This window comes from Cebidichthys violaceus, unplaced genomic scaffold (assembly GCF_023349555.1).
Source record: "Cebidichthys violaceus isolate CVI_PGR_0920_01 unplaced genomic scaffold, fCebVio1.0.p SCAF_10, whole genome shotgun sequence".
NCBI classification, from domain to species: domain Eukaryota; kingdom Metazoa; phylum Chordata; class Actinopteri; order Perciformes; family Stichaeidae; genus Cebidichthys; species Cebidichthys violaceus.
Window position 1 is genome coordinate 10,590,262 of NW_027176263.1, and position 26,526 is coordinate 10,616,787.

At 39.5% G+C, this 26,526-nt stretch overlaps 2 protein-coding genes and 1 long non-coding RNA gene across 4 annotated transcripts; 2 read left to right on the forward strand and 1 right to left on the reverse strand.

Annotated features, from left to right (window-relative positions):
• Positions 1 to 58: 58 nt before the first annotated feature.
• memo1 (mediator of cell motility 1) lies at positions 59 to 7,881 on the reverse strand. Its single transcript, XM_068724941.1, has 9 exons — positions 7,272 to 7,881; positions 5,813 to 5,894; positions 5,663 to 5,731; positions 5,373 to 5,485; positions 4,696 to 4,807; positions 3,679 to 3,821; positions 3,493 to 3,569; positions 3,025 to 3,129; positions 59 to 2,543 (listed from the first exon to the last, which is right to left on the reverse strand). The coding sequence occupies exons 1-9, from the start codon at positions 7,330 to 7,332 to the stop codon at positions 2,412 to 2,414; spliced, it is 894 nt and encodes a 297-aa protein (XP_068581042.1). The 5' UTR covers positions 7,333 to 7,881; the 3' UTR covers positions 59 to 2,411.
• On the forward strand, positions 318 to 8,709 carry LOC137883452 (uncharacterized). Its single transcript, XR_011104561.1, has 4 exons — positions 318 to 407; positions 4,581 to 4,639; positions 4,764 to 4,820; positions 8,551 to 8,709. It is a non-coding gene; the product is annotated as an uncharacterized lncRNA (long non-coding RNA).
• Positions 8,710 to 13,556: 4,847 nt separating this feature from the next.
• LOC137883460 (spastin-like) lies at positions 13,557 to 17,325 on the forward strand. 2 transcript variants are annotated; one of them, XM_068724950.1, is made up of 16 exons: positions 13,560 to 13,849; positions 13,927 to 14,010; positions 14,087 to 14,170; positions 14,268 to 14,434; positions 14,538 to 14,671; positions 14,781 to 14,874; positions 14,965 to 15,039; positions 15,138 to 15,209; positions 15,310 to 15,385; positions 15,500 to 15,591; positions 15,702 to 15,781; positions 15,873 to 15,915; positions 16,040 to 16,119; positions 16,207 to 16,277; positions 16,381 to 16,421; positions 16,515 to 17,325. In XM_068724950.1, the coding sequence occupies exons 1-16, from the start codon at positions 13,732 to 13,734 to the stop codon at positions 16,638 to 16,640; spliced, it is 1,437 nt and encodes a 478-aa protein (XP_068581051.1). In that variant the 5' UTR covers positions 13,560 to 13,731; the 3' UTR covers positions 16,641 to 17,325. The 2 variants fall into 2 exon arrangements, 1 of the variants encoding a protein (XP_068581051.1); XR_011104576.1 differs by lacking the exon at positions 16,515 to 17,325 and having other exon boundaries at positions 13,557 to 13,849; positions 16,018 to 16,119; positions 16,381 to 16,400.
• The last annotated feature ends 9,201 nt before the right edge of the window (positions 17,326 to 26,526 follow it).

Here is a 26,526-nt window from a genome sequence, read left to right on the forward strand (position 1 = left end):
CAAGTCAGTAGTTTTCTATGATTGTAAATAGTTGAAGAACAAGACACCAGAGCAGACACGCTTTTCAGTACATTTTACTTGTTTTGTAACATGAATCCACGGCCTTATCTGAAGAGCCTTTTGGGATGCTTTGTCAGTGGAACCTGAGATAAAAAAAACTCCATTGAGGGAGTAGTTAAGTAGTATATTTTAGGTTTGTGACATGTAACTTCCCATTCTCTAAGCAAAAACAAAAACCATTTCTGAAAGACAAAGATCCATAAACAGAACATGAACAGTGTTGAGGTTCAGCCTTTTTCTCTCTACAGGGAGAGAACACCACTCCCTGCTGGAGAAAGGAGATAACAGTTGGTGCTATTTTCGACCAACACATGAGGGGGACAGGTCACACACTCCTGGAGTGCTGGGTGAGCTGGACACATTGTTGGACTCTAGGAAAGCAGGAGGCTACATGTGGGAAAACAAAAACTGAAAGTACACAAACTAAAATAAGACTAAAAGTGAGAATACACTTAATATGTATATGTGCAACAGTGATAAAAGGCACAATAGCACAGTGTGTCATGCTTTACTAGTTTCCCTTGAATTAGCGTCAGAGGTCAAGTGAGTCTGAGGATTCATCTTTCAGTCAAACATCGCAGCTTAATACTAAGTCCCTCTCATGGTGCCAAGAGGGACGAACCAATGTCAAGAGGACTGCATCAGTAAAAGTCCGTCAGTGATATTCAAATATCAAAAGACAGGACAGCAGATATTGTGTGCTGCCTGTCATATTGTCATTGACAACCCATACTGGCACTATGGATCATCAGGTTTTTGCATTCAGCTTTTGTATGCAGTTTGTTAATCTTTGAAAATAATATAATTTCAGGCAGCAGGACCCCATAGCATATTAAAAAAGAAACTTTCTTTTCTTCTGTTCTTAAAAGTGATCCTCGTGCTTGACATTTCATTAAGTAAATATCAGTTTTTTAATAGATGTAATAGTCTCTTTTCTGGATAGATTCCTAAACCTTATAGAAAAGCATGATGACTTTGTGCTGATCTTAAAACTCGGGCCATCTATTACTTGTTTTTATCTTACCTTGTCTAAATGATACTCCTACAGCCTCGAGTAACTGAAGTGAAATCTTATACACTCAGAGGCAAACCTTTAAATAAGGATGACTTATATTTTCCCAATAAGTTTTGGCATTCTTAAATCAAAATGTATCAACACAAAAAGATGTAAATTACTACCTGGTAAACAGATCCAATAACATTTCCAACAACTTAAGCCGATCAGGTAGGACTTTAAACATTTTGGTCAAACCGAAACAAAAGCTTTGCTGCTCTTACAGAACCAAAAGTGTAACAAAAGACATTTCAAGTCTAGCAAAAAAAAATGTTCACTCGAATCTCCTGACAATTCAACTACAGAGATTCAAGGTGACAGTGTAAACAAGGACTAGAGGTGTCAATGTTGGAGTCATTTACACAATATCCGGCTTTGATTACATTTCTGAATTACCCGCAACTGGATTCTGGCCCCCTGCAAAACATATCTCTCATGCTACAGGCATAGAATTGGAATCTGGAAGAAATGTATTGGGCAGATGATGTTGATGGCTTCAGCGCTTAACCGACCACACTGCTTTTGTTCAAATCTACACACTACTTGAGTAAATACTATCACGTCTAATAAAACTACTGAAAAAGGGAGAAATAAAAGGAATAAAATATGAATTAAAGATAATATTTGATAAACTAAGAGTAATAACGTTTTTGGTTTTGTACAGTAGGGGAGTTAGTGAGAGTTTTTGGGTGCAGCCCTTTGTTAGCAACTACAACATGTTGGTTAACTACACCTATGACACTGTCTTCAGAGTTTATGTAGCATGAAGCAGTCAGTCAAAATACTCATTCCATTTTTATCTGGCAAAATTTCAAAATGCTCATTAAGATCCGCAATTTTATTTTCATTCCTTTTTTGAGGCAAATTACATGATCGCCAAGAGCCCAAATGTAATGATTGCATTATTACAACTCAAATCCATTGCTTTGTCAGGAAAACAAAATGGGTCTAAACCCAAGTAAGATCTCCCCCTCCCAACTCTTACTCCGAGACATAATAATAGTCACTCTTCCTATCTTCTCTAACCATTTGCACCTCCATAATCTCAAAACTGCACTTCAAGCTAAATATTTCAACTATAAGCTCTGAGACACACTTCAAACTGAGAGGAGGGTGGAGAAAGGCGGAGGAGAGCTGAGGGAGAGACAGAGAAAGAAGACTATATTGGCTTTGAGTGTCTAGGTCCTTCCTGCAAATAGTGGGCATAACTGGGGGGGGGGGTCTGGGTCAGGTTATGGCGATAGATAGTAAGGGCAGGACGACGGCGGCGCTGCAGTGGCCCTTGCGGAAGTCAACCTCAATGAGCGATGAGAGCCCCAGCAGCGTAACTCACGGAGCTGTCCTGCCAGTTCCTGCACTCACTTGATTGGGCGTAGTTCAGGAAAGAAAAGTTCATTTCTAAACCAGACTTCCTCAGCTCAGCCACAGCCTGCAAAACAGTAACAGCTGCACTTAGTCAGGCAATAAAGATAGAATGTCTCATTCTCACAACTAACCCTTTTTTCTTTACAGTTCTTCACTGACAATTGATTTTTCACTAAACCTGTCCCCCAATTAAAGCTTATCAACTGTATCTATACATGGCCTGTCAAGCTTTAGATTTCCTCACATGTTGAAGCACTGTGCATTAAAGCTGCAGTAAGGGCCGTAACTCTATATATAAAGAGTTTGGACGGTAGTGTCTTAACTTATCCTTTACAAAACCAAAAACACAAGCACAGGAGCGTAAGGCATGGATAAAACCGTTAATATTATTATGAACTGCGTGTGCGAGAAGCTTGACGTAGAGGCGTAGCATCAGTAACTAAGGAAGGCAGAGCATGCAAACAGTCAATTGAACTTTCATCAACGTGTCTACATGACGTTAAATAGGAAAACAACTGGTGAGGCTCTTCTTCTGTGGTACTTACATTTAGAAGCACTCCAATCGGGTGACGCCCACAGATGGTGTTGCGGTACTTCTTCAAGTAGTTGGTGAAAGACATGGGATCCAGCTGTTCTATAATGCCCATCCCCTTCACAAGCCGAGAAAAAGTCATGTTTCGGTTTTGTTATGCCATGTTTCTCGATGGAATTGTTTAGTTTGATTATTTAATCTCTGGAAAGCAGTCATTTAAAAAGAAAATACTATCCATGTCCTCTCTGCCCTTCTGTATTCCAATTTCCTTGAACATTGTGTATTTTTAGCAGATACATGAAGGTAAATAGTCACATTAGGAGCACATGAGGTATAAGAATTAACAATTTTGTTATGAGTGTGGCTCATTTTGGTTTATCTATTTAATGTGTACTTCATTCCCATAACAACTGTGCATGTGGCTGATGATAATCTTTACATAATGATCTCACATTTGAATCAAATACATCTCAGTGGTTACCATTTTATCCAGATGCTCGATAGACCTGTAGATCTCTCCTTGAGATTCATCATAGTACGTGTAGCGGAACCGCTGACCTTCAAAAGAGAAATACAAAGATCAGATCCCAAACTGCTTGGGATATGCTGGCAGAATACTCTTTTCAGAATACTCTTGTTTTCAGTGCTTTTCTTTGTCGATACCTACCCCAGTGGCAGAAGTCGGATGAGATAATGAAAAGGTTGGAAGGGTCTGCCAGGTACTTGCTGAGCAGCTTCCCATATTCCTGTTCCTTAGACTCACTCAGGGCACCCACAAGCACAGGGACGATGCTAAACTCGTCTTTGTGGCTGCAACATCAGATTATTGAACGAACAACTTGAGTACAATAACTGCACCTGCTTGTCAGAATGATGTTCAATGGGCATGGGTGGAAATAAAATCTGCATTAATACAGTTTTATTTTCCATAGAGCATCTATCATTGAAAACGAATGTCAGACTGCCGGCCTACTGCATGATAAGCTATTACTCGGGAGCTGATCCTTTGTACCCTATATGCAACACCTACATTACTAATATTTCTTGTCAGTCAACACCACATGTTTTTGTTCAGTTTGATTATGTCATGCGTTTGATCTAATGTGCTCAGTTCACTTCATACTACCTGGTCCCTGCTTTTCTGAACCAAGAATATACCTTTGACTCCTTCCAACCTAACAGAGGGCCGTTATGCATATCCCACGTCCCATGTGTCCTTCTGGTTAACAATGTGTATAGAAAGTTAATGAAAAGAATGAACAGAACATATGATACACATTTCGGCCAATGATGTCACACTATTCCACCGATCTACAAGTGACTTAACATGCCAAATAATGCTGGAATTTGATAGCAAAGACAGGGAAGAAGAAGAAGAATGCTAGCAAGTAAACATAAACGTCAACAATGCAGGATTTAAAATCCTTCTATAACAAAACAAAAAGAATCGGCTTTGCAAATGTTTTGAGGAAGGAAATGCATTCACCACATTTGTTGGAGCTCAAGGATTCACACAATGTGTTTTTGTTGAGAAACACTGAATGTAAACATAACTTTTGTTTTGTTTAGAAGAAAACTTCACAGGGCACCTTTAAGAAAAAGCTTCCTCCCGTGAGGCCGTTCCCTCTGTAAGTGTATGGGGTTGATTCTTTAGTTCAATGAATGCCACTTCTATATGCATTACCTCTCCATGGCTTTAGCAGTGTAAGGCAAGTGCATTTCAATACTGTGCTCATCTTCATCTGTTTGCAGACTCATCCGCTCAAACAACCCAGTTTTCCAGAGGTCAGCATAAACTGTAAAACAGAGGTGAGTTTCACTTTAATTTGTGCATGTTATGATGACAGTGTCTACTGATTAAGTCGTTTTTTGGAGCTGCACACTCATTTAATTTGGGTATCCTAATAAGTGTCTAGCTAAGAAAAACCTCATCATTGACAAAGCCAATATATTAATAGTGAGGTAACTGTCTGGCCCCTGGTGGATGGCTAACAGTGTATCACCTCCCAAGACGGCTTGAGGCCTGTATGTTGGAGCTCTGGTCAGACTAGACTATATCAATCACAACAAAGAAAGGGTAATTCTGGGTTGTTTTGGGGGTTTTCAGGTTTTTTTAGTGTTACTGGAAAAAAGGTGTTTGTCTCATTCGGTTTTGGCAGCGTTTGGAAACACGCACTATATTCTACACTAAACAAACCTGAACAGCAATCCAAAGTGGTTATGTTACTACCTCACATGACCCTTAAAAGGCTGTCCTAAATAATTAACTCATTAGCATGCGATAACATCTGAGATTGAGCGACACACACACGCACACAAAAAAGTAGAAATCACAATGTCATGAGTGAAAACAGTGAATACCCTTGTGGTCGATTCTCAGGTCATAGAGAGGTGTTCTATAGATCTCTGCAGGTGACAGGGCACAGCGGGAGAGGGGCACATGGTGTGAAGGTCCCAGGATGAACACCCTACGACTGAAGGGCAACAGGATTTTATCTCACTGACTCTATTCACAAAAGGCACACCACCAGCACTATATTCTACTATCTAAACTAACATCTGTGCACTCTGTGGGGGGAAATTTAAGATCAGAAAAAGTAACACAAAGCATTTCTTATGTAAGGAATAGAGATGAAAACTGAATGACTTACGTAACAGAGGGATCAACCTGCTTGTAGGCATGTGCTGCACAAGCACCACAGTAGGTATACCCAGCATGCCTGCAAACATAAACATGTCAAATTAGAATGAGTCAGCATCACAGATGCATTTTTACATGTTCAGATCAAACGTGATCTTACGGCGCTATGATGGCTCTTGCGGGTCTGATTGTGGACTCTGCTTTGGACAGCCAGCCTTCTAGTTGTGCGTTCAGCTGGGATCCTGAAAAGGTAGAATTTAAAAACAAAAAATCAAAAATAACTTTATTTCAGATTACTGGGTTAAAAGGAGCAACTCTTACTGCTCTCTCTGTGCTTCCTTTCAAGACTAAGAATGGCATAGCGGGCCAGCACTAAAAACATAAATGTCTGATAAATACAAATAGGATTTGATAAGACAGCAACACTACTAGTATGGATCACTAAAATCAAGATAATATGTCACTGTAATAATCCCAGAGGGGGTGAATCCAAATGTGGCAAAAGTGGTTGATTTAATCTTGTCATTAAAAATATTATTGTTATTGTGAGTATAAAATTTAGATAAACTAGAATGATAAAGTGTACATTTTAGGTAAAACATCATTTCACTGTCAATCTAGAGCCACATGTGTTCTGGTCCAGGTCAAACTAACTTTATTTAAAATCCCACTCAGTTTTAACCGTGTTACACACTACCTACATCACCAGTGTTAGTCTTTACTGGTGGCCAGTTAACGTCATGTCAACACCAATCAAACACAGCTGACTAACGTATACAATTAAGTCTGCAGGAAAAACAAACAACCGACATGATTAGTGATGTAAAAACGAACACCGTGATCATCGTACATTAACGTAAATGTTTAAGAACATATTTTTGTGTACGATTATCATTAGAGTAACTTTTGTTCAGTCGGAAACGGTTATTACAAACAATGCAATAAGGCCATCTTAAAGGGGGTAAACAGGCAGGGTTTCGGTGTTTAATAACAAGAAATGGGGGAAGGGGAGCAACATGAACCTCGTCTGCCCTGCCCAGTCCTTTGTTTCATGGCAGCAAGTATTCCTGCACCTAACGCTCACTTCATCGGGTCAGAGATCAGCCAAACCACAAAAATACTAGCGGCTTCACTTTGGGTAACAAGCTATTTTGGGTAATGTCTTATTGTGTATATATGTGTATATATATATATATATGTCTTCTTCTAGCCAGACAGCAGGAAACGTAGGCCAGGAAGTTCTGCAATATTAGCCAAGTTCGCTATTGTCAAGTTGAAAGCTTTGATTTCTTGTCAAACATGCTGAGCAGCATATATCTGTTGGTTTTAGAAGATTTACATCGACCAGCCGGGGAGAAGTGCTGAATAAGCTCAACCCATAACAGAGATGAGGCTGTCAATAACAGCTAGTGTCAGCTAGTCGACTTCTCATCAGATGGATTAATCACCTTAGCCATCACTATCAGCTGTGACAATCCACCAATTCGACAGTTTTTTTCATCCTCAAGATAATGACGGTTATAAAACAAAAAGCCAACAAAAGCAATAACACAGACTACCGTGACACAAACAGCTAGCACACCACTTGCTAACACGGACGGTGTTCTGGTGACAGTTACCCGAAGCAGAGTACCAGCTCCCGGCGTGACTTGCTTCTCTGCACACCACTCGATTCGACATCTTGGTTCCCAAGCCGCCTATCTTGGTTTGCTTAACTCTTGTCAGGCGAAAAAAAGTAAAATTGCAAGAGCCAGTGTCAGCTAACCAAGAGGAGACACGATCCCAGCTAGCTGACTTGCTCGTAAAGACAAAGGGTAGTTCAGAGAGACAGCTGAGCTAACGTTAGCTCAGTGTTAGCTCAGTGTTGGCTAACGTTAGCTGGCTAACAAGCTCAGTGGTCCGTCAGCTGGTTGTGTTGATGCCGGTTAACGAGTCAGCTGGAGAGAGAAGCTAACGTCAGTTAGTCAGACAGTCTGGCGCTATTATCATGCAAATTTGGAAAGGCACAAAATACAAATATTTTGAATGTGCCGATATCGTATAGCCAGAAGAGAAATTACAGAAATTACACAACAGCTGTCACAGTCGGAATCAGAGGATTATTGGTTTGTCTTCTTCTTCGTCTTCTGGTTGGCATCTAGTTTATTGGTGCATTGCCGCCGCCTTCTGCTCCGGAGTGAGGAGCAGAAACAAGACTAGGCAATGTATCCCTCTAAAAATGAAAACAAATGAAATAAAAAATAGACCGACTATAAAATGCTAGCCCCTGACAACCACCGTTGCACTATATCCCTGCTTATCCTTCCTATCCTTTAAAAAAACCGTTTCCCTTAAGAAAGATAACAGAACCCTAACCTTTGCTCTCTCACGCATGCTCAGTGATCCTTTTAGTGTGCATTCCTGCACCTATAGTTCCTCTTCATCTCTCTCTTCGTCTCATACTCCCTACAACTCAAAACTACGTGCTCAACTCCTCTTCCTGACATCCCTCACACAAGCCTGTCTGGTGTTTCCCTATAATTTGCAGTGTTTTGTTTAGCGCACAATGCCCCAATTTTATTTATAAATATATAAATATATTTCTTTTCTTTAAAGCCCTGACCTCCCTTATTTGTTATTCTTGTGGCTGACTGAAGGACTTCATACAGTATATCTTGATGACTGTTTGAATGAAAAAACCTTAAACTTGCTAAGGCTGAGAATGAGTCTGAGCCTATCAACTCCTTTTCATGTCTAGTTTTTTCCACCCTTTGTAGTGCAGCCAACACTGCCAGCATCTCCACTGTGTAAACCTCCCTGCAACGTTAGCGGAAGTTTAGGAAAATAACCTCCCAGAAACATTGGCGGAAGTTTGACAAAATAACTTCCCATGAACGTTTTCTTTGTGGTTTTCTCCAGGCCCTGGTAGACTTCACAGACTTCCAGATCTACCAGGAGCTGATCAAGGACCGTCTACAACAGAAGTGCATCAGAGATGCTTCTTCCTCCTCCTCCTCCTCCTCCTCCTCCTCCTCCTCCTCCTCCACGATCACCTCCAGCTCCTCTCAAAGCTCAATAAAGTCCATCAATCTCTGCAGAAAGTTTTGTTGACTTGTGTTTCTTAATTGTTGAACCATTTCAGAACTTATACAATGTATCTTTTGACTAAATGTAAAACCAATTGTTAAACTAAACTCATCAAATCAACTTCTTTTGAGAGGTTGTTCACACACTTCCCAGCATGCATGGTGTGTGGGTTAAAATTCTCCACAGAACCTCGTTCTTACAAATTTGGGAAACGTTATAATGAAGAGTTGTTATTTATCTTTTTCTATAACTGTGACAGGGTTTGGATCAGCCAATCAGATTGCTTACAACTAAACTCAGATCACACTATACACTGTTGATATTTAGAGCTTTACAAAATACAGGATAATCTAGAGGAGGTGAAAATTGTCAAAATAACATTGTTTGTAAAAAAGAAAATAGATTAATAAATATTGATTAAATAGTTGATGAATATAGTGTATACATCAAGTGATGTTATATTTCTTCTCTCTGAATTCTCTGACAAGCCAAAATATAATATTACTAATCTCAACTGATTATTTAGGTTGTGAGTTTTAAGACACAGTTTGGGGCATTTTTACCACAATAATAACAGGGATTAATATATGATAAAGATGTGAATCGTACCACCTTAACAGAAGTAACAACACAGGAGAGTCAGAAGGTGTAAAGAGAGCTCAGTCAGTACACATCTACAAAGTCCTGACAAGAGAACTAATTAGACAACAAAATAAAGAAGATGTGTGGTTGAACCAGACTTCACTAAATAAACCAGAGGCTCATAAATGACAACAAATTACCAGTCTAAGAAGTTTACAATCCAGAAAAGGTTAAAGGGCTTTTTAAACCTCATCACACCTAAATTGAAGTGTCATGTTGCACCTTTGTCATAGATATGTTAACGTCCTCAGTTGTACTTTATCATTAATATACAACATAAGTTAAGTGACTGGATCTTTAAAATGGTGTATTAAGTTTGGCTTGGCTCGCAAAGTCTGGTAGTGTTGGAAAACGACAACGCGCATGCTCAGAGCTCGTTGCAGGTGGACACCATTTTGTTTGTTTTTGTTTTCATTTGATTGGCAATTTGCTCAAGTAAGTGTTGCTGACGTCACCTTGTCACCTTGACAGGTTTGATAGAAAGTTGAGAGTCGTGAGGTCTGGAGTTATTTCTTCTGCAGGACTGAGCTAAAGGGCTTCATTTCGAGAGAGGAGCTTGAAGAGATAACACCAGCTGAGGAGATTTAGTTATGAAGCTAACTTTCTTTTCTTTTTTTCAACACTGCTAATGCTAGTTAGCTAATTAATTGGACTCACTTCAGCCACGGTTTTCATCTGGTCTGCAGACTTTTGAAGCTAGCTGAGGACCCAGAAGGAAAGCTACGAACAGTAAGAGCTAATATAACTACTTCTTATTTGTGTTGTGCTGTGTTGTGTTGTGTCATCTTTGAGCTGATATGTTTGTTGTGACCGTGGTGTTATGTAGACAAATATGAGGTGTCTTTTGCTAACTTTATTAGCCGAACATTAGCATAACACTGAGTATACACGACTTAGACCATACTGACATTACTGACATAGTAATACCATAAAGGAGAGATTCATAGACGATAAAGGGATGACACATAACTCCCTCTTAAGACCCTGTGTAACCTTTTATGAGCCTCTGGTGGAAGAATAGTCAGGTGAAATAAAGAGGACATTTGTAAATGTTTGACAAACGGCCCAACAATGAGAATCTCTCTTTAACATAGACCTGACTACGAGCAATAGAAATAAAGCTTACACATAGTCAAACACCCCCAACAGACTTTACATACAAGAGACTGATTAACCTGCAGGGCATGTGACCCAAAGAGCCCTGAGGACATCATGAAGACACAGACGTGGGACACACATGTCAAACATTTGCAAGATGAACAGAAACTCATCACATTCCTTATTAATGAAGTACAAATTCTCTCTAACTTTTACAGAGAATAAAGTTGTCTTAATCGTGACTGGACTTGAGAAGATGATCTGATATCACCAAGGAGGAACTGTCCTATTGCCTTGAGAAGACCTAAGTGGAGGAGCAGAGGGACACACTCAGTCGGGTCCCAACGGATGAATTCCTTCTGCAAGATCTGAGCATCAGAGAGGCTTCTTCCTCCTCCTCATCCTCCACGTTCACCACCAACTCAACATCAAACAGATTCCTTCATATTTGAGATCGCAGTGGATTTGTGGGATTTTTAACACAATTTTCTCATCAGACACTTTTCTCATTTGTATTATTTGTTTTGCAGTTTGCCAGTAGCTTTCTGTTATTATTAGTTTAAAAGAGGAATGCTAAAGGTTTAACATAGATAAAGATAACAACTTGTTCAAACTTAGAAATATCAATTATCATCATTCAAAGTAAAACCTTTAGTTGTAGCAACAAACCAAGCCAGTCCTCGTACTTCACCGACAGTGATCATTCATAATGTACAACGTCTCGTTTTGATTCAGTACAAAGTGAGAAATAATTCTTGACACTAAAGCTGAACTAAACAGTTGTAGGTTTAACTTCATATCACACATTTTTCTACATTAAACTTTCAATTCACTGTTGATATAAAGCTTTAGGAAATAAAGGAGCACAAAGGACTATTGAGAAAAGGTTAAAAGTTGCTTTATGTGAACAGAAGAATTACTAATTTGAACTGATCATTTGCCTGTTTGTGAGTGTTAATAAACAGTGCCGGCCATTTTGACACATAACATGATGGGTGTTATTTTTTCCACAATAATAAGAGGTTTAATTACTCATAAAGATGTGACTCGTACCACCTTAACAGAAGTCAGAAGGTGTAAAGAGAGCTCAGTCAGTACACATCTGCAAAGTCCTGACGAGAACTAATAGACAACAAATGAAAGAAGATGTGTGGTTGAACCAGACTTCACTAAATAAACCAGAGGCTCATAAATAACAACAAATTACCAGTCTAAGAAGTTTACAATCCAGAAAAGGTTAAAGGGCTTTTTAAACCTCATCACACCTAAATTGAAGTGTCATGTTGCACCTCTGTCATTGAAATGTTGGAGACAAAAGTAGTTCCAGAAACGTATTAATTTTATTCTTCAAATAAAGAAAATATGTCACATTGTGATCCACTTTTAAGCTACTCAGCTCAATATACTGTCTTGGTATTAAGCGTCAGAACAAGCATAACTTCTTTATATTTGAATAACAGATTGTGAATATAAGATTGTTTTGAAAAACATCAACTGTGCATGACTGTGGATTATAACAACTCATACTGAGCACACAGATGTTTAAAGATACGAGATAAAGTATTAATCATTATTGAAATAAGGTTTTAGGTAAATCGTACAAATACTGATCAGCCTTCAACGTTGCAGCTGCAGGTTTTTTTTCATCACTAGATGCCGCTTGATCGTACACCCTGATGACGTCACGTTTGTAAAAACCCAAACCTCTCTGAACGAATAGCACTCTCGCCGGGTGCGGTGGCGCGCGCCTGTAATCCAAGTTACCGGGAGGCTGAGGCTGGAGGATCGTTTGAGCTCAGGAGCTCTGAGCTGCAGCGGACTATGAAGATCGGGTGTCCGCACTAAGTTCGGTATCGATATGGTGCTCCTGGGGGAGCCCGGGACCACCAGGTCGCTTAAGGAGGGGTGCACCGACCCAGGTCGGAGACGGAGCAGGTCAAAGCCCCCGTGCCGCTCAGTAGTGGGATCGCGCCTGTGAATAGACACTGTAGTACAGCCTGAGCAACACAGCGGGACCCAGTCTTTTCATACTCTGTCTACTGTTCAACAAACAGCTGATACAACGACGCTACATGTTACAGCAGTTTCATCACTGCTTCTTTATATTCCAGTTCCAATGAAAACATTCAGAAACCAGTTGTGTTTGTTTGTCCTACAGCGCCTCCACCTGGAGGAGAGGAGCAATGAGCATCAATCACAGAAGTCAGTGCAGCACCACAGATACAGCAAAGTAACGGGGCGCTTTATAACGTTCAATGAACGTTCAATGCACCTGAAATATTCAACCTCAATCTTTATAAGACCTCTTACATTTCAATCATCTAATTTCCTCAGTTCATCCTGTTTTCCTCATATTTACCAGAGACAAGATTCCTGCTGTATTTTCAGCGTCAAACTATGTTTTGTAGTTGCTGTAATCTGGACTTTATCACATCAATTAGCCAAAAGGATCCATAATCAAGGATCATATTCAGAGGGATGTGAGATGTGCAGGAAGGAACAGGAGAGATGAAACAAAGATACCATGACTTAGATTTGGAGACACTGGCCTTAACAGTATGCTTCTAAAGATAGGAAAACATGAAACAGGCAAATGTGACTGTTGTGGGCAAGAGGAAACAATAGAACATATTTGTGACATTGTTCAATGTCACAAATATGAGCAAGAAAGAAGGCAGCTGATTCGAAACCTCGGCAAGATGGAGGTACGTTTTGATGTAGTAGATATTCTGCAAAAGAACTCAATGTTATCAAGTACTATTTCAGTATCCTAGACTAACTAATATTATTAAGAAAATATGAGCCTGTTGTTTTGTTTTGTGTTTTGTCCCTTTTTCTTTATTTTTTTCTTTTATATATATATAAAGTATATATATATATATATATATATATATATATATATATATATATATATATATATATATATATATATATATATACTATAAGTACTAGACGTCCTGATCCACACTCCATACCAGTTGGTGGCGGTAATGCACCAATTCATTGTTTGCCAACCGCCAATAAACCTCAAAAAAGAAAGAAAGAAAGAAAGGTTGCAAAAAGTCAAAATGGCGACGGCCTAATCCAAGATGGTGACCCCCTAAACGCTGAACTCGAGGCTTCAAAACGTGAGTCCACAAACCAATGGCTGACGTCACGACGTCTAGGTCCACTTCCTGTATACAGTCCGGGTCTGAACGGAACGGAATGGCGAGGACAACTACTAGGCGTACACACTTCAAAAGCGACTAACTCTGAACGTAACGAACGCTAATGTCGGCCAAAATAATGACAAGTAAAAGCAAAGACAGCGGTGAAGTTATTAAAAACTACCATAAACAGGCGTTTGAGTATGTATCGAAGGCACTGAGGATCGACGAACATGACACAGGTTTGTTTATAGTGTGACATATTTATTGTGTCGTATGGCAGCTTGTAATAAACACACACTCTTCTATGTAATGCTAGGAGATAAAGAGGAGGCTGTACAGTGGTACAAGAAGGGGATTTCTGAGCTTGAAAGGGGGATTGCTGTAGAGATCACGGGACAAGGTAGTATACATATATGTACATTTGATTGCACACAGTGTGAAATGCGTTAGCCTTATACACCACGTTATGTTGGCAGGAGAGCAATATGACAGAGCAAAAAGACTGCAAGATAAAATGGTCGCCAATCTCACCATGGCAAGAGATAGGCTTGCTCTTTTGGGTAAGTGACATGGTTGTTTATTAACATCGCCAAGTTTAGACTAGTCATCTAAATCTGGACAGAGATGCCGAATATGAATTCTCTTCCTGCTTCACAGAGGCAACAATGGCATCTAAAAGGAGCAGTAATCCACTGAAGACCTCAAATCATGATCTTCCACAACCAAAGCCTGTGCCTAAGAGCCGGCCTGCAGCACGAGGTGTGTCCACTAACACCAGGCCCTCCACTTTTGTTAGACCCCCATCCAGATCCACTGATCCAAAGGTGAGTTTTAAATTCCATTTAGTTGCCCAGTAGTATGTTAGTTAAAGATGTCTGATCGTGATGAAGTGTGTACTGCTCTCTGGATATTTGTGTTCCTGCTAAGGTGACCCCACGGGTTGGAAAAGCTCAAAATGGAAAACCCACAGCCGTGAAACAGCCTCCAAAGAGGGATATGAAAAACTTCAAGAATGTGGACAGCAAACTGGCCAACTTGATTATGAATGACATTGTTGACAGGTATTTAGAAGCAATGCTATTATAACACCTGCACATTGCACCGGAAATTAAATAATTGAAAACAATTCACCTTTGCTGCAGTTTAATTTGCTTTCTGTGTTCATTGCAGTGGCGCGTCTGTTTCCTTTGAAGACATTGCAGGACAGGACTTGGCCAAGCAAGCACTCCAAGAGATTGTCATTCTCCCAGCCTTAAGACCAGAGGTGATCACTCATTAATATCTTTTCTCAGCTTACTATAGTTATACTTTTTCAGATTTACTTTTAACATTTATTTAACATTATGCCATTCAGCTCTTTACCGGCCTGAGAGCTCCTGCACGTGGTTTGCTTTTATTTGGCCCGCCTGGAAATGGGAAAACCATGCTGGTAAGTCAAATGTTCTTTTCAACACAGCAAACACATTCGTCCAGATCAAACTGCTTCAGTATTATGATTTGAAATGCAACCCTGGCTTTCTCTACTAGGCCAAAGCAGTCGCTGCAGAGTCAAACTCCACGTTCTTCAACATCAGTGCAGCCAGTTTGACGTCTAAATATGTAAGAACACACTTTTAGTGCTCTTTTTGTCTGGAGTAGGTCTCCACACTACACTACATTTATTTAATTTTTTTAACCTTTCTTGTCTTCGCCATCACAGGTAGGAGAGGGAGAGAAGCTTGTACGAGCGCTGTTTGCAGTTGCCAGAGAATTGCAACCCTCTGTCATCTTTATCGGTTTGTATTACCCATGTCTATTTATTGACTAAATGTGACCCAAACACTAATTGTATCTCCAAAATTGCAGTTCATAAATAAACCGGTCATTTTTCTAAATTATTTTCTATTCAGATGAAGTTGACAGCTTGCTCTGTGACAGGAGGGAGGGAGAACATGAGGCCTCTCGTCGATTAAAAACCGAGTTCCTCATTGAGTTCGATGGGGTAAGAGCAGCCTCTGAAATGTGATCACTAACCTGCTCCAGAGCGCTAAAGTCACTTGTTATGTCAGAGAGCTACGGTTTTATTTTCACGACGATGCTTCTTGGTTTCAGGTGCAGTCAGGAGGGGATGACAGGGTGCTCGTAATGGGAGCGACCAACAGGCCTCAGGAGCTCGATGAAGCGGTACTGAGGTACATGCTGCAGCTCCACATGCTGCACAATTAATATGCATTTCTTTTGTTACAAGCTCACTACAGTTTTCCTCTCCCTTTAATCTTACAGACGCTTTGCAAAAAGGATTTATGTGGCATTGCCTGATGCAGAGGTATTTACGCTGGAACCGTTTTCACAGTTTTTATACTATGATCAGTGTCTTTGTTCGCTTTGAAATGTGAATGTTGCATTTTTAAAGTTCATTTATATATAGGATGTAACGCTCGTTCCTCCAGACAAGATGCACGCTGCTGAAAAACCTTTTGGAAAAGCATGGGAATCCATTGAGCACAAACGAGCTGTCCTATCTCGCTAAGTGAGTTTGATATTTAAATGCCATACAGCCTTTACAGCATTATTTTTCTGTGTATATGCATTCATTCCTTGATATTTGACTTGATAGAAATAGTGCAGGATATTCAGGAAGTGATCTCACGTCATTAGCCAAAGATGCTGCGCTTGGGCCAATTAGAGGTAATATGTCCTCCAAACATTATGGTATCGTTGGTGTGTATTTCAGCCTCCGTGACGATCTAAATCTGCAGCTTTTTTAATCTGAAAATCCTCTCTTACACAGAGTTGGGTCCAGACCAAGTCCGAAGTATGGCTGCTAGTGAGGTATTGCTATATTCACAATACTACAGATATTTCCTTTCTGCCTATTTAAGAACCAGTATGTTACAGTATTTATTTGTGTTTGTCTGTACACAGATGCGTAACATCAAGATGAAGGACTTTGAGGATTCCCTGAAGCGCATTAAGCCCAGTGTTAGCTCTTCGACTCTTACTATGTATACCAAATGGAACAAAGATTTTGGGGACACAACAGCTTTTTGAACTTGATTTGAACTTGTTCAAAATTAACTAACGTTGATTTTTCTGTTTCGACCTTTGGTTACGGGATGTCATTAACATAAATGAACATAAAAACATGGAACAAACCCAGAACAAACTCTTTGTAGCTTAGTACAGCTATGTGTAAATATGACATTTGGAAACATTTCCTGTTTTTTGGGGAAGGCTTTGCTAGTTAGATTTATTTTTTAACTGTATTGTTAAACTCCTAAAACACTGTTTTGTTATTTGAAATTGTATTATTTATTCTCAAGAATTGTTTTACAAAATTACAAGTGATCTTTCTCTTGCCTCAAGAGGGCAGCAAGTTTATGTAGATCCTGACATTACCGCTAGAGCTAGATCATTTTACACACCGATTAGTTACCTGATGTTTTCACATGTTGATGATATTGATCACCAAGTGCTCTCTGTACATGTGCACATGCAAGTGTGATAATTGGGAGAAGATTTGCTAAATTTGATGAATTTGTATCATAACAATGTTTTTTTTTTTCTTCTTTTCTTCCCATTTGCATTCATAGCTTTTAGATACAACTATTTTTATTGTCTTTGAAAGTAGGAGACCTAATGAATTGTTGAGTTGGCCCACTAGAGTTGTATTGAGCAGAACTGCAATAGCCTCCTGCTTTCCTCATGCATCAATAAATACAATCATTTAAAGTTTCTCCAGCTTTATTTATTTATCAGGTACTAATTGTAATATCGTACGCAGATAAGTGCTTAACTGCTTGTTTTTTTAAAAATAATTTTTTGCCACCCAAAGAGCAAACGCATCACATCGCTCTCTTTTAAATAAATCAACAATAATAGCTTAATACAGTTTTTCAAAACATCCTCTCATCTGTAGGTAGATGGTGCCGCTGGTCTCTTTTCACCTGTTTTCTACAACTCCTTCCTGCAGCTCAAACTCCATTTAGAATCAGTCAACGTTTTGCCTGCAACCACTGATGCGTGGAATGCAGTTAATTGCTATCAATGAGAGTGAAATCTGTTCGGCTGTGTTGAGCAATAGATTGGATTAAGTTTGCAGTTTGGGGTTATGTCAGATTGTTGCACTTTGGAAGCCTCTGGAGTTGTTGACAAGTGAGGTTACATTGTTCAAGACCCCATAACAAGCCACCATCTAATAACAAGGCTACAGACTCAGCTCGGATGGGTCACCAGCTGCCAGGGCATGGTTTAGTAAATGCTTGCGGTATCGAGCTTTATTTTAGAGCTCTCCAAACTCTTCTAATGAAAAGTGGAACATCAATCCCACCTCTCTCTCTCTCTCCCAAAGGCCCTTCCTTTGGTCAACTGGTGGTGTTGCCTGTGGTTTGTGTGGCCCGGCAGCTGCATCATCTTTCCCTGCAGATGTTTACAGACTCTGCAAATGCAAACATTTTCTGCAATTAATAAAGGTTGTCCTATGAGTTTTGTTTTCCAAACCGCTTGACTTTCTCATGCGAAGAAATTAAAAAAGGAGTTCAACATGCAAAACTCTCGCCCCAGAGCTGCAACCACACCTAGGTCTACTCTCTTTTCCTCAGGGGAGAGATGTTGGATGGTGTGTGTGTTTTTTAACTTGTCATGACTGAAGAGCTTCTTTCATGACACCAGACAGGAATGAGAGTGTTGGGGGTTAGGGTTTAGTCATCACCTTTTTTCTCTGTTTGCTCTTCAGTGAGAGCATCCTGCACAGTAAACAAATGGTCTTTATGGCAGACTAGTTGCAAGACCATTTAGTTATGTTATTATCACACCTTTCATCTCACATGTCGGAACATAAACTAAATACCTGCGGGTGGCGAAATGAGCTAATCACATTCTTACAAGTAATTACTTTAAAAATAATCTGTAATTACTGTAGAGAGCAATTATTATATGTACACAATGGGCTTTAAATTTTCAAGTTGACAGAAGACAGAGCATTATTGAGGTGGTTTGAACCTCGGAGATGATTGACAGCTTCCCTTTTTGGTTGCGTGTCAGAAGCCTGCACCTCCACAGTGGCTCATTGATGATTTGACCACTACATCCACTCAAGGGAAAACAGAAAAGGTGATCATTCGATACCTCCAGTGAAATAGCCCACCCTGTAGAGAGTAGAATAATAGTCAACACAATGAGGACCTCTGACTGACCGAGCAAACAGTGTGAGTGTTTCTTCAAGTGGCCCTTTATGAAAACAGCATGTGGATGGGAGCGTTTTGTTTCGAGTAAATGCACGTGTCTCACTTCAAATCTGTTGGGATTATTCTTTGAGTTTGTGATGGTATTATTCATAACCCTGACATAACTTGTCAATTGGCCTGCCTTACAGTAGTATATTAGCTGCTTAAAGACAGACTGTGTGCAGCAACATGTCAGAGGGTGGCTGTGAGCATGGTTATATTTAAGAAAAGCCTGATTGTAAATTGTGGAAGTGGGGGAAAGGGATTTCCTTAAAAATGTTGGATTCGGCCCCTTTATCACCCTTAGTTAGAAGATGTGGTTCAGGGCTTACACAGTGGAAAGCCTTCAGGGCTGAGTATGTCCATTCTCCAGCACTGGCTGCTACTGTTCCACTGGTCTGCACACCCAATACATAACATCATTTACTATGAGAGTGTTATCTTTCTCTCTCAGGGGAAGCTTCAAGCCAAGTCTAATCTTGTATCCAATGGCAACATCTGTCCTTTATGAAAACATTTATTTTCCTTGCTCGCTGTTTATTTATGGTGTGTGAGGGTGGAAAAAGTTGGGTGTTGGTATATATATATATATATATATATATATACACACACGAATGTAGTCCTTTACTAAGAATGTATCTATACATTTGTGGAATTAGCAGGCTCTTAGACTGAGCTACAGGTTACATATTATAAAATTTAAATAATGGTCAGATATGACACGTGGGAGTATTTGGAAGAACTTCAATGAAGTAACTTAAATCACACTTGTGAAAGTATGCCGTCAACTCTCAGTTTTAGACACAATGTATCGAAGCTAAAATGTTTTTGCTGCCTGATTTGTATTCGTGGAAAGAGTTTACAGTAACCACCTGACTCTCTGTTAGATTTTCACTATAGTGGAATGATAGGTTGTGGTAAGGTCAGTAATAGCTAGTCTTACAACCCAGCAGTCTAATTTGGGACGTCAGCACCATTTTACAAGGTGTAGCGGGAAAAGAGCTTGTGGAAAAGCCACTTTTTAAAATTATTGAAGTATGTAGATGATTGATCAGTAGAGGGAGGGGATTATTTTAAGCCACTGAGGATTTTAGATAAGTGTTTTCTTTGTTTTTTAAAAAACCTCTTTAGAGTGAGTTTATCAATGTCTGCATGTGAACCCATGTATTTCCTCTCCCACTGCAGCCTACAGACACAAAGCTGTAAAAGGCAGAGATGGACAGAGTGGAGCCATAACTCTGTCATGCGCAGGCATGACAGAGTTATGGCTCCACTCTGTCCATGACCTGCAAAGCCATTACTCTCAATAACCTCTGAGGTGATACGGGGTCAAACCCTTATCTTTGACATCAGAGAAATTGTGCAGATGTACTGGACTTGATATTAGTCAGTGCAGCTTGTCAACACACTCTCTAAATAGGTCTGCATTCAGTCTCACATCCAGGTGGCCCTCTGAACAAAACATAAAATAAGAATAATTTTTACTAGGACACACTTATGTCCTAGTGTGGACAAATATCCCCCCAGATGGTGCTCAGGATACATATTGGCCCTGGACTGAGGACATGTTGAGACGTGGGTTTGATGCAGGGAGTGGCGGAGAGATGATGCTCAGGGGAACCGTGCACTGTCAAGGTGAGCTGCAGGCTGCCCCACGGTGCATTCTTTCAGCTCGTGTAAAGCAAAAATACTTGATGAAAAGTGAAAGTGCAGTGAGGACTGAGCATTTTGCTCTCTCTGTCATTCCGCTCCTCCCTTGTCCTCCACTTTTTCATCCCTTTGTTGCCCTTCCCTCGGGTCATTCATGTGAGGACAGGAGTGATGGTTCAGCTCCACCTCTGACCTCGGTCAGGTTCACTGTGCAGCAACTAAACAACAAGCCCAGTCCCATCTCATACTCTCATACAGCCTTAGAGTCCAGGATTAAAAACAACTGATATGCAAAAAAGATAACCTGATGATGATGATATTATATATCATCTTATAGTTGAGGATAGTAATATGTGTTACTCACCTGTCTCTCGTTGACAGTGAGGTGAACTTCAACTGCACTTTAGACTCACACAGGACATCATGAATTATCAACTTTTTATACAACCACTTAAAGCACTGAGGCCAGACTGGGGGACTTATAATATCTGAGCTGATATTGTGGATCAGTCGTAGGCTGTGTCTGAATTTCACTTCCTATTTGCTATATAGTGCACTTTATGGTTAACCTTTTTATATTAAGTGTCAAAATTAAGAGTATGGAAATGTATCCACTGCCCTCAAAATGTCCACAATGTGATGAAAAAGTAGTGTCCATAGCATGTACACTGATGACACGAAATGATAAGAAGTAAGTGTCCAAAATCTCAAATTACTGCCCAATATAGGGTGAATGGTTGACCGTCTACCAGGAGTAATGAATGAGTTAACAAGGGAGTTAATATGGATCATGTTGCTATCTTGGTTTTTGGCCTTCGCCATCTTAGCTTTTGGCAACCAGAAGTGACACGAGAGGGTGGAGACCAAATGTTGAATAAAACATTGTTGGGTGACCAAAAAGGTTAACTTTAATGAACTAAAAACACACTGTGAAATGGTTAAGGTTGTCAGACGTAAATATATAAAACTCCCAGATTGGACAACTTTGTGTTTGCAATCTCTCAATCACAACGTAGCCATAAAAAAGCCATAGAATAGTTTTTCAAAAAAAGTTTTGAAAAAATCATAGTATATTATGTTGAAAAGTGTCCTAAAAAGTCTGAGTGTAGTATGTTAAAAAAGTCATAAAAGGTCATAGCAAAGTATGTAAACAAAAAGTCATTATAAAGTCATAGTTTTGTATGTCGTAAAAAGTCATGAAAAACGACTCTTTATTATGTCAAAAAAAGTCATAGTATAGTATTTTGAAAAAAGTTGTAAAAAAGTCATAGTATAGCATGTAGAAAAAAAGTAATAAAAAAGACTCTTTATTATGTCAAAAAAAGTCATAGTATATAGTATGTTGAAAAATCATAAAAGAGTTGAAGTATAGTATGTCGGAGAAATTCATAAAGAAGTCATAGTATAGCATGTAGAAAAAAGTTGAAAAAAGACACTTTTTTACGTTGAAAAAATCCATAGTATAGGATGTTGAAGAAATCATTAAAAAGTCATAGTATAGTGTCGAAAAAAGTCATAAAAAGACACTGTATTATGACGAAAGAAATCGTAGTATAGCATGTTGAAAAATCATAAAAGAGTCATAGTATATTACGTCAAAGAAATTCATTAAAAAGTCATAGTATAGCATGTAGAAAAAAGTTGAAAAAAGTCATAGTATAGTTTTTTTGAAAAAAACATTAAAAAGTCATAGTATAGCATGTTGAATAATGTCATAAAAAAGTAATATTATAACATGTAAAGTGTGAACATTTTTTATAATGAAGTGATAGTATAGCATGTAAAAAAACAAATATAAAAGTAATTTTATAGTATGTCTAAAAATGTCAAAAGGTCATAATATAGTATGTTGAAAAGTCATAAAAATGTTGTGAAAAAGTAAAAGTACAGCATGTTGAAAAAAGTGTTGTCTTATATCAAGTAAGAAGTAGGGTCATTTTCTTATAGATTTACATAGAGAGTAGCCCTGAGGTACGATGTTAGAAGACAAGACCACCAGTCGAATGTTCCGATTATGTCACACCACATCACAACACCACAGCACGAGAGCCGTACAGGCAGTTACATCGCAGAGTTTCTGAAAACAAAAGGACCCAGCCATAGTGACAGACAACTTTACTTAAGGCACTTTATTTCATATGATGTTTATGGCATCTACATGTAAGTTAAGAGTGGTCAGTGGCACAATAAGAAAAGAATACAGGATGTATTTTATTTTCAAATGAAGTTGTGGCAAGTGCATTTTAGTAAAAAAGTGCTCAGTGACACAGTGAGAATACAATATGCACTTTATTTCCATATAGTTGTTTATGGCAAGTGCATTTCAGTTCAGTGTGTTCTCTGCTGAGTGACTATGTGAAATACAAATACATTTTTAAGTAGTTTTGGTGCAATTTTTCTGCTGTATTATCAATATGTTATGTTCGTATTAGACTATCCTGGTGGTATACAGCAAGTTGTATTTCCAGATCTATCTTTATATTTTCATTAAAAAAAAACAGAATATTGCAATATTTATCATGTCGTATCCCGATATATCGCAATATATCATATAGTGACACGTGTATTGTGATACGTATCGCATCGTGAGAAGCTTGCCAATACAGCCCTAGTGAAAATGTCAGATTCTTAGAAAATACAGTGATAGTGATTTTTGGTCATGCAGCATAGCACTAGAATATATATTTTTTAAATCTAGCCTACTCTTGCAAGATTCTCAAGATTACCAAACCTAACTTTAAAGCCATTTTCTCATACCTGGCCGTTAGAGTAAACAGAAATTAAAAAGCAGATTAACAACATTAGATAACGCATTGTGTAATGTTACATTACCATAACAGCAGCGCTGCAGAAATTACTTTTAACATGGGGGCAATGAAGATTTCTTTTTTTTTGAGATCTACTAACAGAAACACGTTCTGTGTGTTGATAATCCCAATATATAATGCTTTGGTGGGGACAAAAAGTAAACAGTCAGAGTCACAGGTTTGCAGATTGCTGAACATGTTGGTATGCGCGTGACCTCAATAAAACATAGAAAGTAAGGTTGTTGATAGATGTGAAATATGACGTGTAATACACCTTCAATCCACTCAAACTTTTTACATTGTTCATTCCCTCATTTAAAGTGATCCCCAGTAGATTTCAAGTATACCTGTTTATAATGGTTTATTCAACAAACTGTGTTCTCAACAATTTCATTACACATTAGTGTCCATTTGTGCTTGACATCAAAATCTATCAAAAACGTCTTGGTGAAAGGAGTCAATGGAGAGGTTGAGTTTCATCATGATGTTTCAAAGCAGACTGTCCTGCCACACGCCAAGGAACAGGCCTGGAGCTCTTTCAACATCTCTGTGTCCAACAGGATCTCAGTGTCTCAAATCACACGTGATGTGTTTTTTGGTAATCTTTACTTTGTGGTACTCTGTGTCACCGTATGCCTCTGTGTGGTAACTTCAAGTGATTAACAAGATTCCATGCAAGCATATTGACATTTGGTTTGTGGAATGCACTCTGTAGTTTGTGTCACCAGGAATGGCTGCCATGATAGTACATCTCACCCCTGTATCAGGGGCTTGAGCCTTGGACTTGAAACTGGACTTGTTGTCTAGGAGGAGCCATCCTTGACCTCTCTCACACGACCTGTAAAACAGAGACCACGAGGTGTGCGCTGGGGGATGGGACTGGGAACGAGGTCACCCCGAGTTGTCGTTTTGAAAATCTATCACGTCATCTTTCACAGTGATTCTGGATTGAACTTTGACACGGTTAACATAGACTGAGGCAAACTAAACTTTCTACATGCAGCATATGTCACTGAGGATAAACGTGTAAGGGCTGAATCACAGGAAAAGCTGCATCTGAAAACCACCTTTAAACTGATGCCATTTTGACTACCTCATGTGGAAGAGGAAGAAAACCTGTAAATGACTGCAGTGATTATTAGATGTCTTAGTTGGGGATTTTGATATATCATAGGGTAGCGCAGCACCAAAGGTTATAAAGTTTAATGTGCACCATTGCAGCATCCTGTGTAAATCACTGTGTAATTAAAGTAAAGTGTGAATTAACCTCTGCAATGTGCCCAGTGGTACTACTGATAACTGCCATCCGTATTGCAGTAATCCAAGCCTGGCAGCCACAGAGCTTGTTACCACAGTGAGAGGTGTATTTAAAGATCTTGAAAGAGAATTAATAAGCATGAATGAAGAGCATGTGTGTCACAAGTGGCTGCTTTTTGTGATTAAGGATTTTCATAACGCTAAACAACATTTCGACGATGTGCAAAAGAGTCGCTTGCAGCGATGAACCTACAGAGAATTATCAAATGAATCTGCAGCTTCCATCGACTTTAAGGAGTTCCCAAAATCTTGCACTCCAACAGGTGTCATGCACGCAGGGAGGAAAGGATCACGGTACTACCCTTGATCAGATAAATAACTGGGCTGATATAACAACAGGGGGCATTATTTATGGGACATATGCCACTGTGATCCTCAAAGGATGAGTGACTTTATAGTATCTTTCCTCCCTATCCTTTCATTACTCAGATTTATTAGTAAATCATAAATTTGAACTGTATTTCAAAACGGATTGGGATGAGCAATGGTTTTAATTTAGACAGTGAAGGTCAGGAGAGCGTCTATTTGGTCTGTTGGCTCATCTGTTCTATCAGCGGCAGACATTGTTAACATACAATACCATGCAGCTGGTATTTTAAGTGGAAGCCCAGATCTTGCCAGGTGTTCTGCAGATGGGCGTTGAACTCTTAAGTGAGTCACTATACAAACTGTCTGGTATGTTGACCAGGTGGTCATGGAAGTTACTCCTTTTAAGTAAGACCAGGCTTTGGAAAGTTAAACCTTCACATCTGGAAATGAACTAGAGAAAGTAGCTGAACACAATTTGTGTGATCAATAAACCAAAATCAAAATGTATTGGGGTTTCCATGACGGAGCACCATGGAAACTTTGGAAATGTATTCACTGACTTGCCAGGAGTTACATGAGAAAATGTATACCACTTTATATTATGAATAATTATGTGTCTGAAGTGTTTTGCTGCCTTCCATCCAAAGGCTGCTGGCATACTCCAACCCAAACTCTCTGTGACCTTAATGTGAATTACTGCAATGTGTAAAGTGCTTTTTAATCTAGGGTAATTTAACTGTTTTAGTGCATTCACATTTATATAATGTTCCAGTTCCTCTAAATATTTAGAAATTCAGTAATTGATAACCACAAAGGCTTTGAAGGGGCCACATTCACCCAGCGGTCAGAAGGTCAGTTTAAAAATGGTTTTGTTCCTTCTTAATTTGGCTCAAACAGGCATGAGTCATGGGTCATCAGAGTGTCATCTCTAAGGATAACTAGCTGAGGGAGAGGATAATGGTGCGGCCCACTAGCTTTCTGCACAAGGGTCAACTCAGCGACCCTGATGGGGCATCCGGACAGCTGAGAACATCCATGCTGTTAACGGGGTCACGCTTTTTTAAGGAGATTTGAAACGCTTGTTTGATATGACTTTGATCCTGACTGACAGTTTCGAGAGTGTTTACCCCTTTCTGCCATCTACAGAGGCACCCATGTGTTACAACACATCAGGTTGAGGGACAGGTGGGCTCCATAGAGATCTGCAGTGTGATAGGTTGTCAGTTTCTCAGGCTCCTGCAGCTGTAGCTCCTCAGAGGAGCTAGGTCACTAATCTCCTCAATCCCAAGGAGGCCAGAGGAAAGAACCCAGAGCACAAACCTTTCACTCAGACCAAGGAGGCGGATGCAAAATCAGTACTCTCTCCACTGTGTCAAACAGGGCTGCTGGCTACTCTAAGTAAGCGTCAGTGGAAGCAGAAGCCACAGCCTGTAAGACGTTAAACAGTTGGCCATGCAGAAAGGATGTCAATTACAGATCCTTGGAAATCTCTGTGTGCGCTTTAGTTCTCCTTAGGAAAAGATCCCCGTTTTCTGCATCTGATTTTGACAAAACATCCCCTCGTGTCAAAACTGATGTGCAGACCCCTTTGGGAATAGTGTGTATTCAACCCTCAATAAGACCTACTTG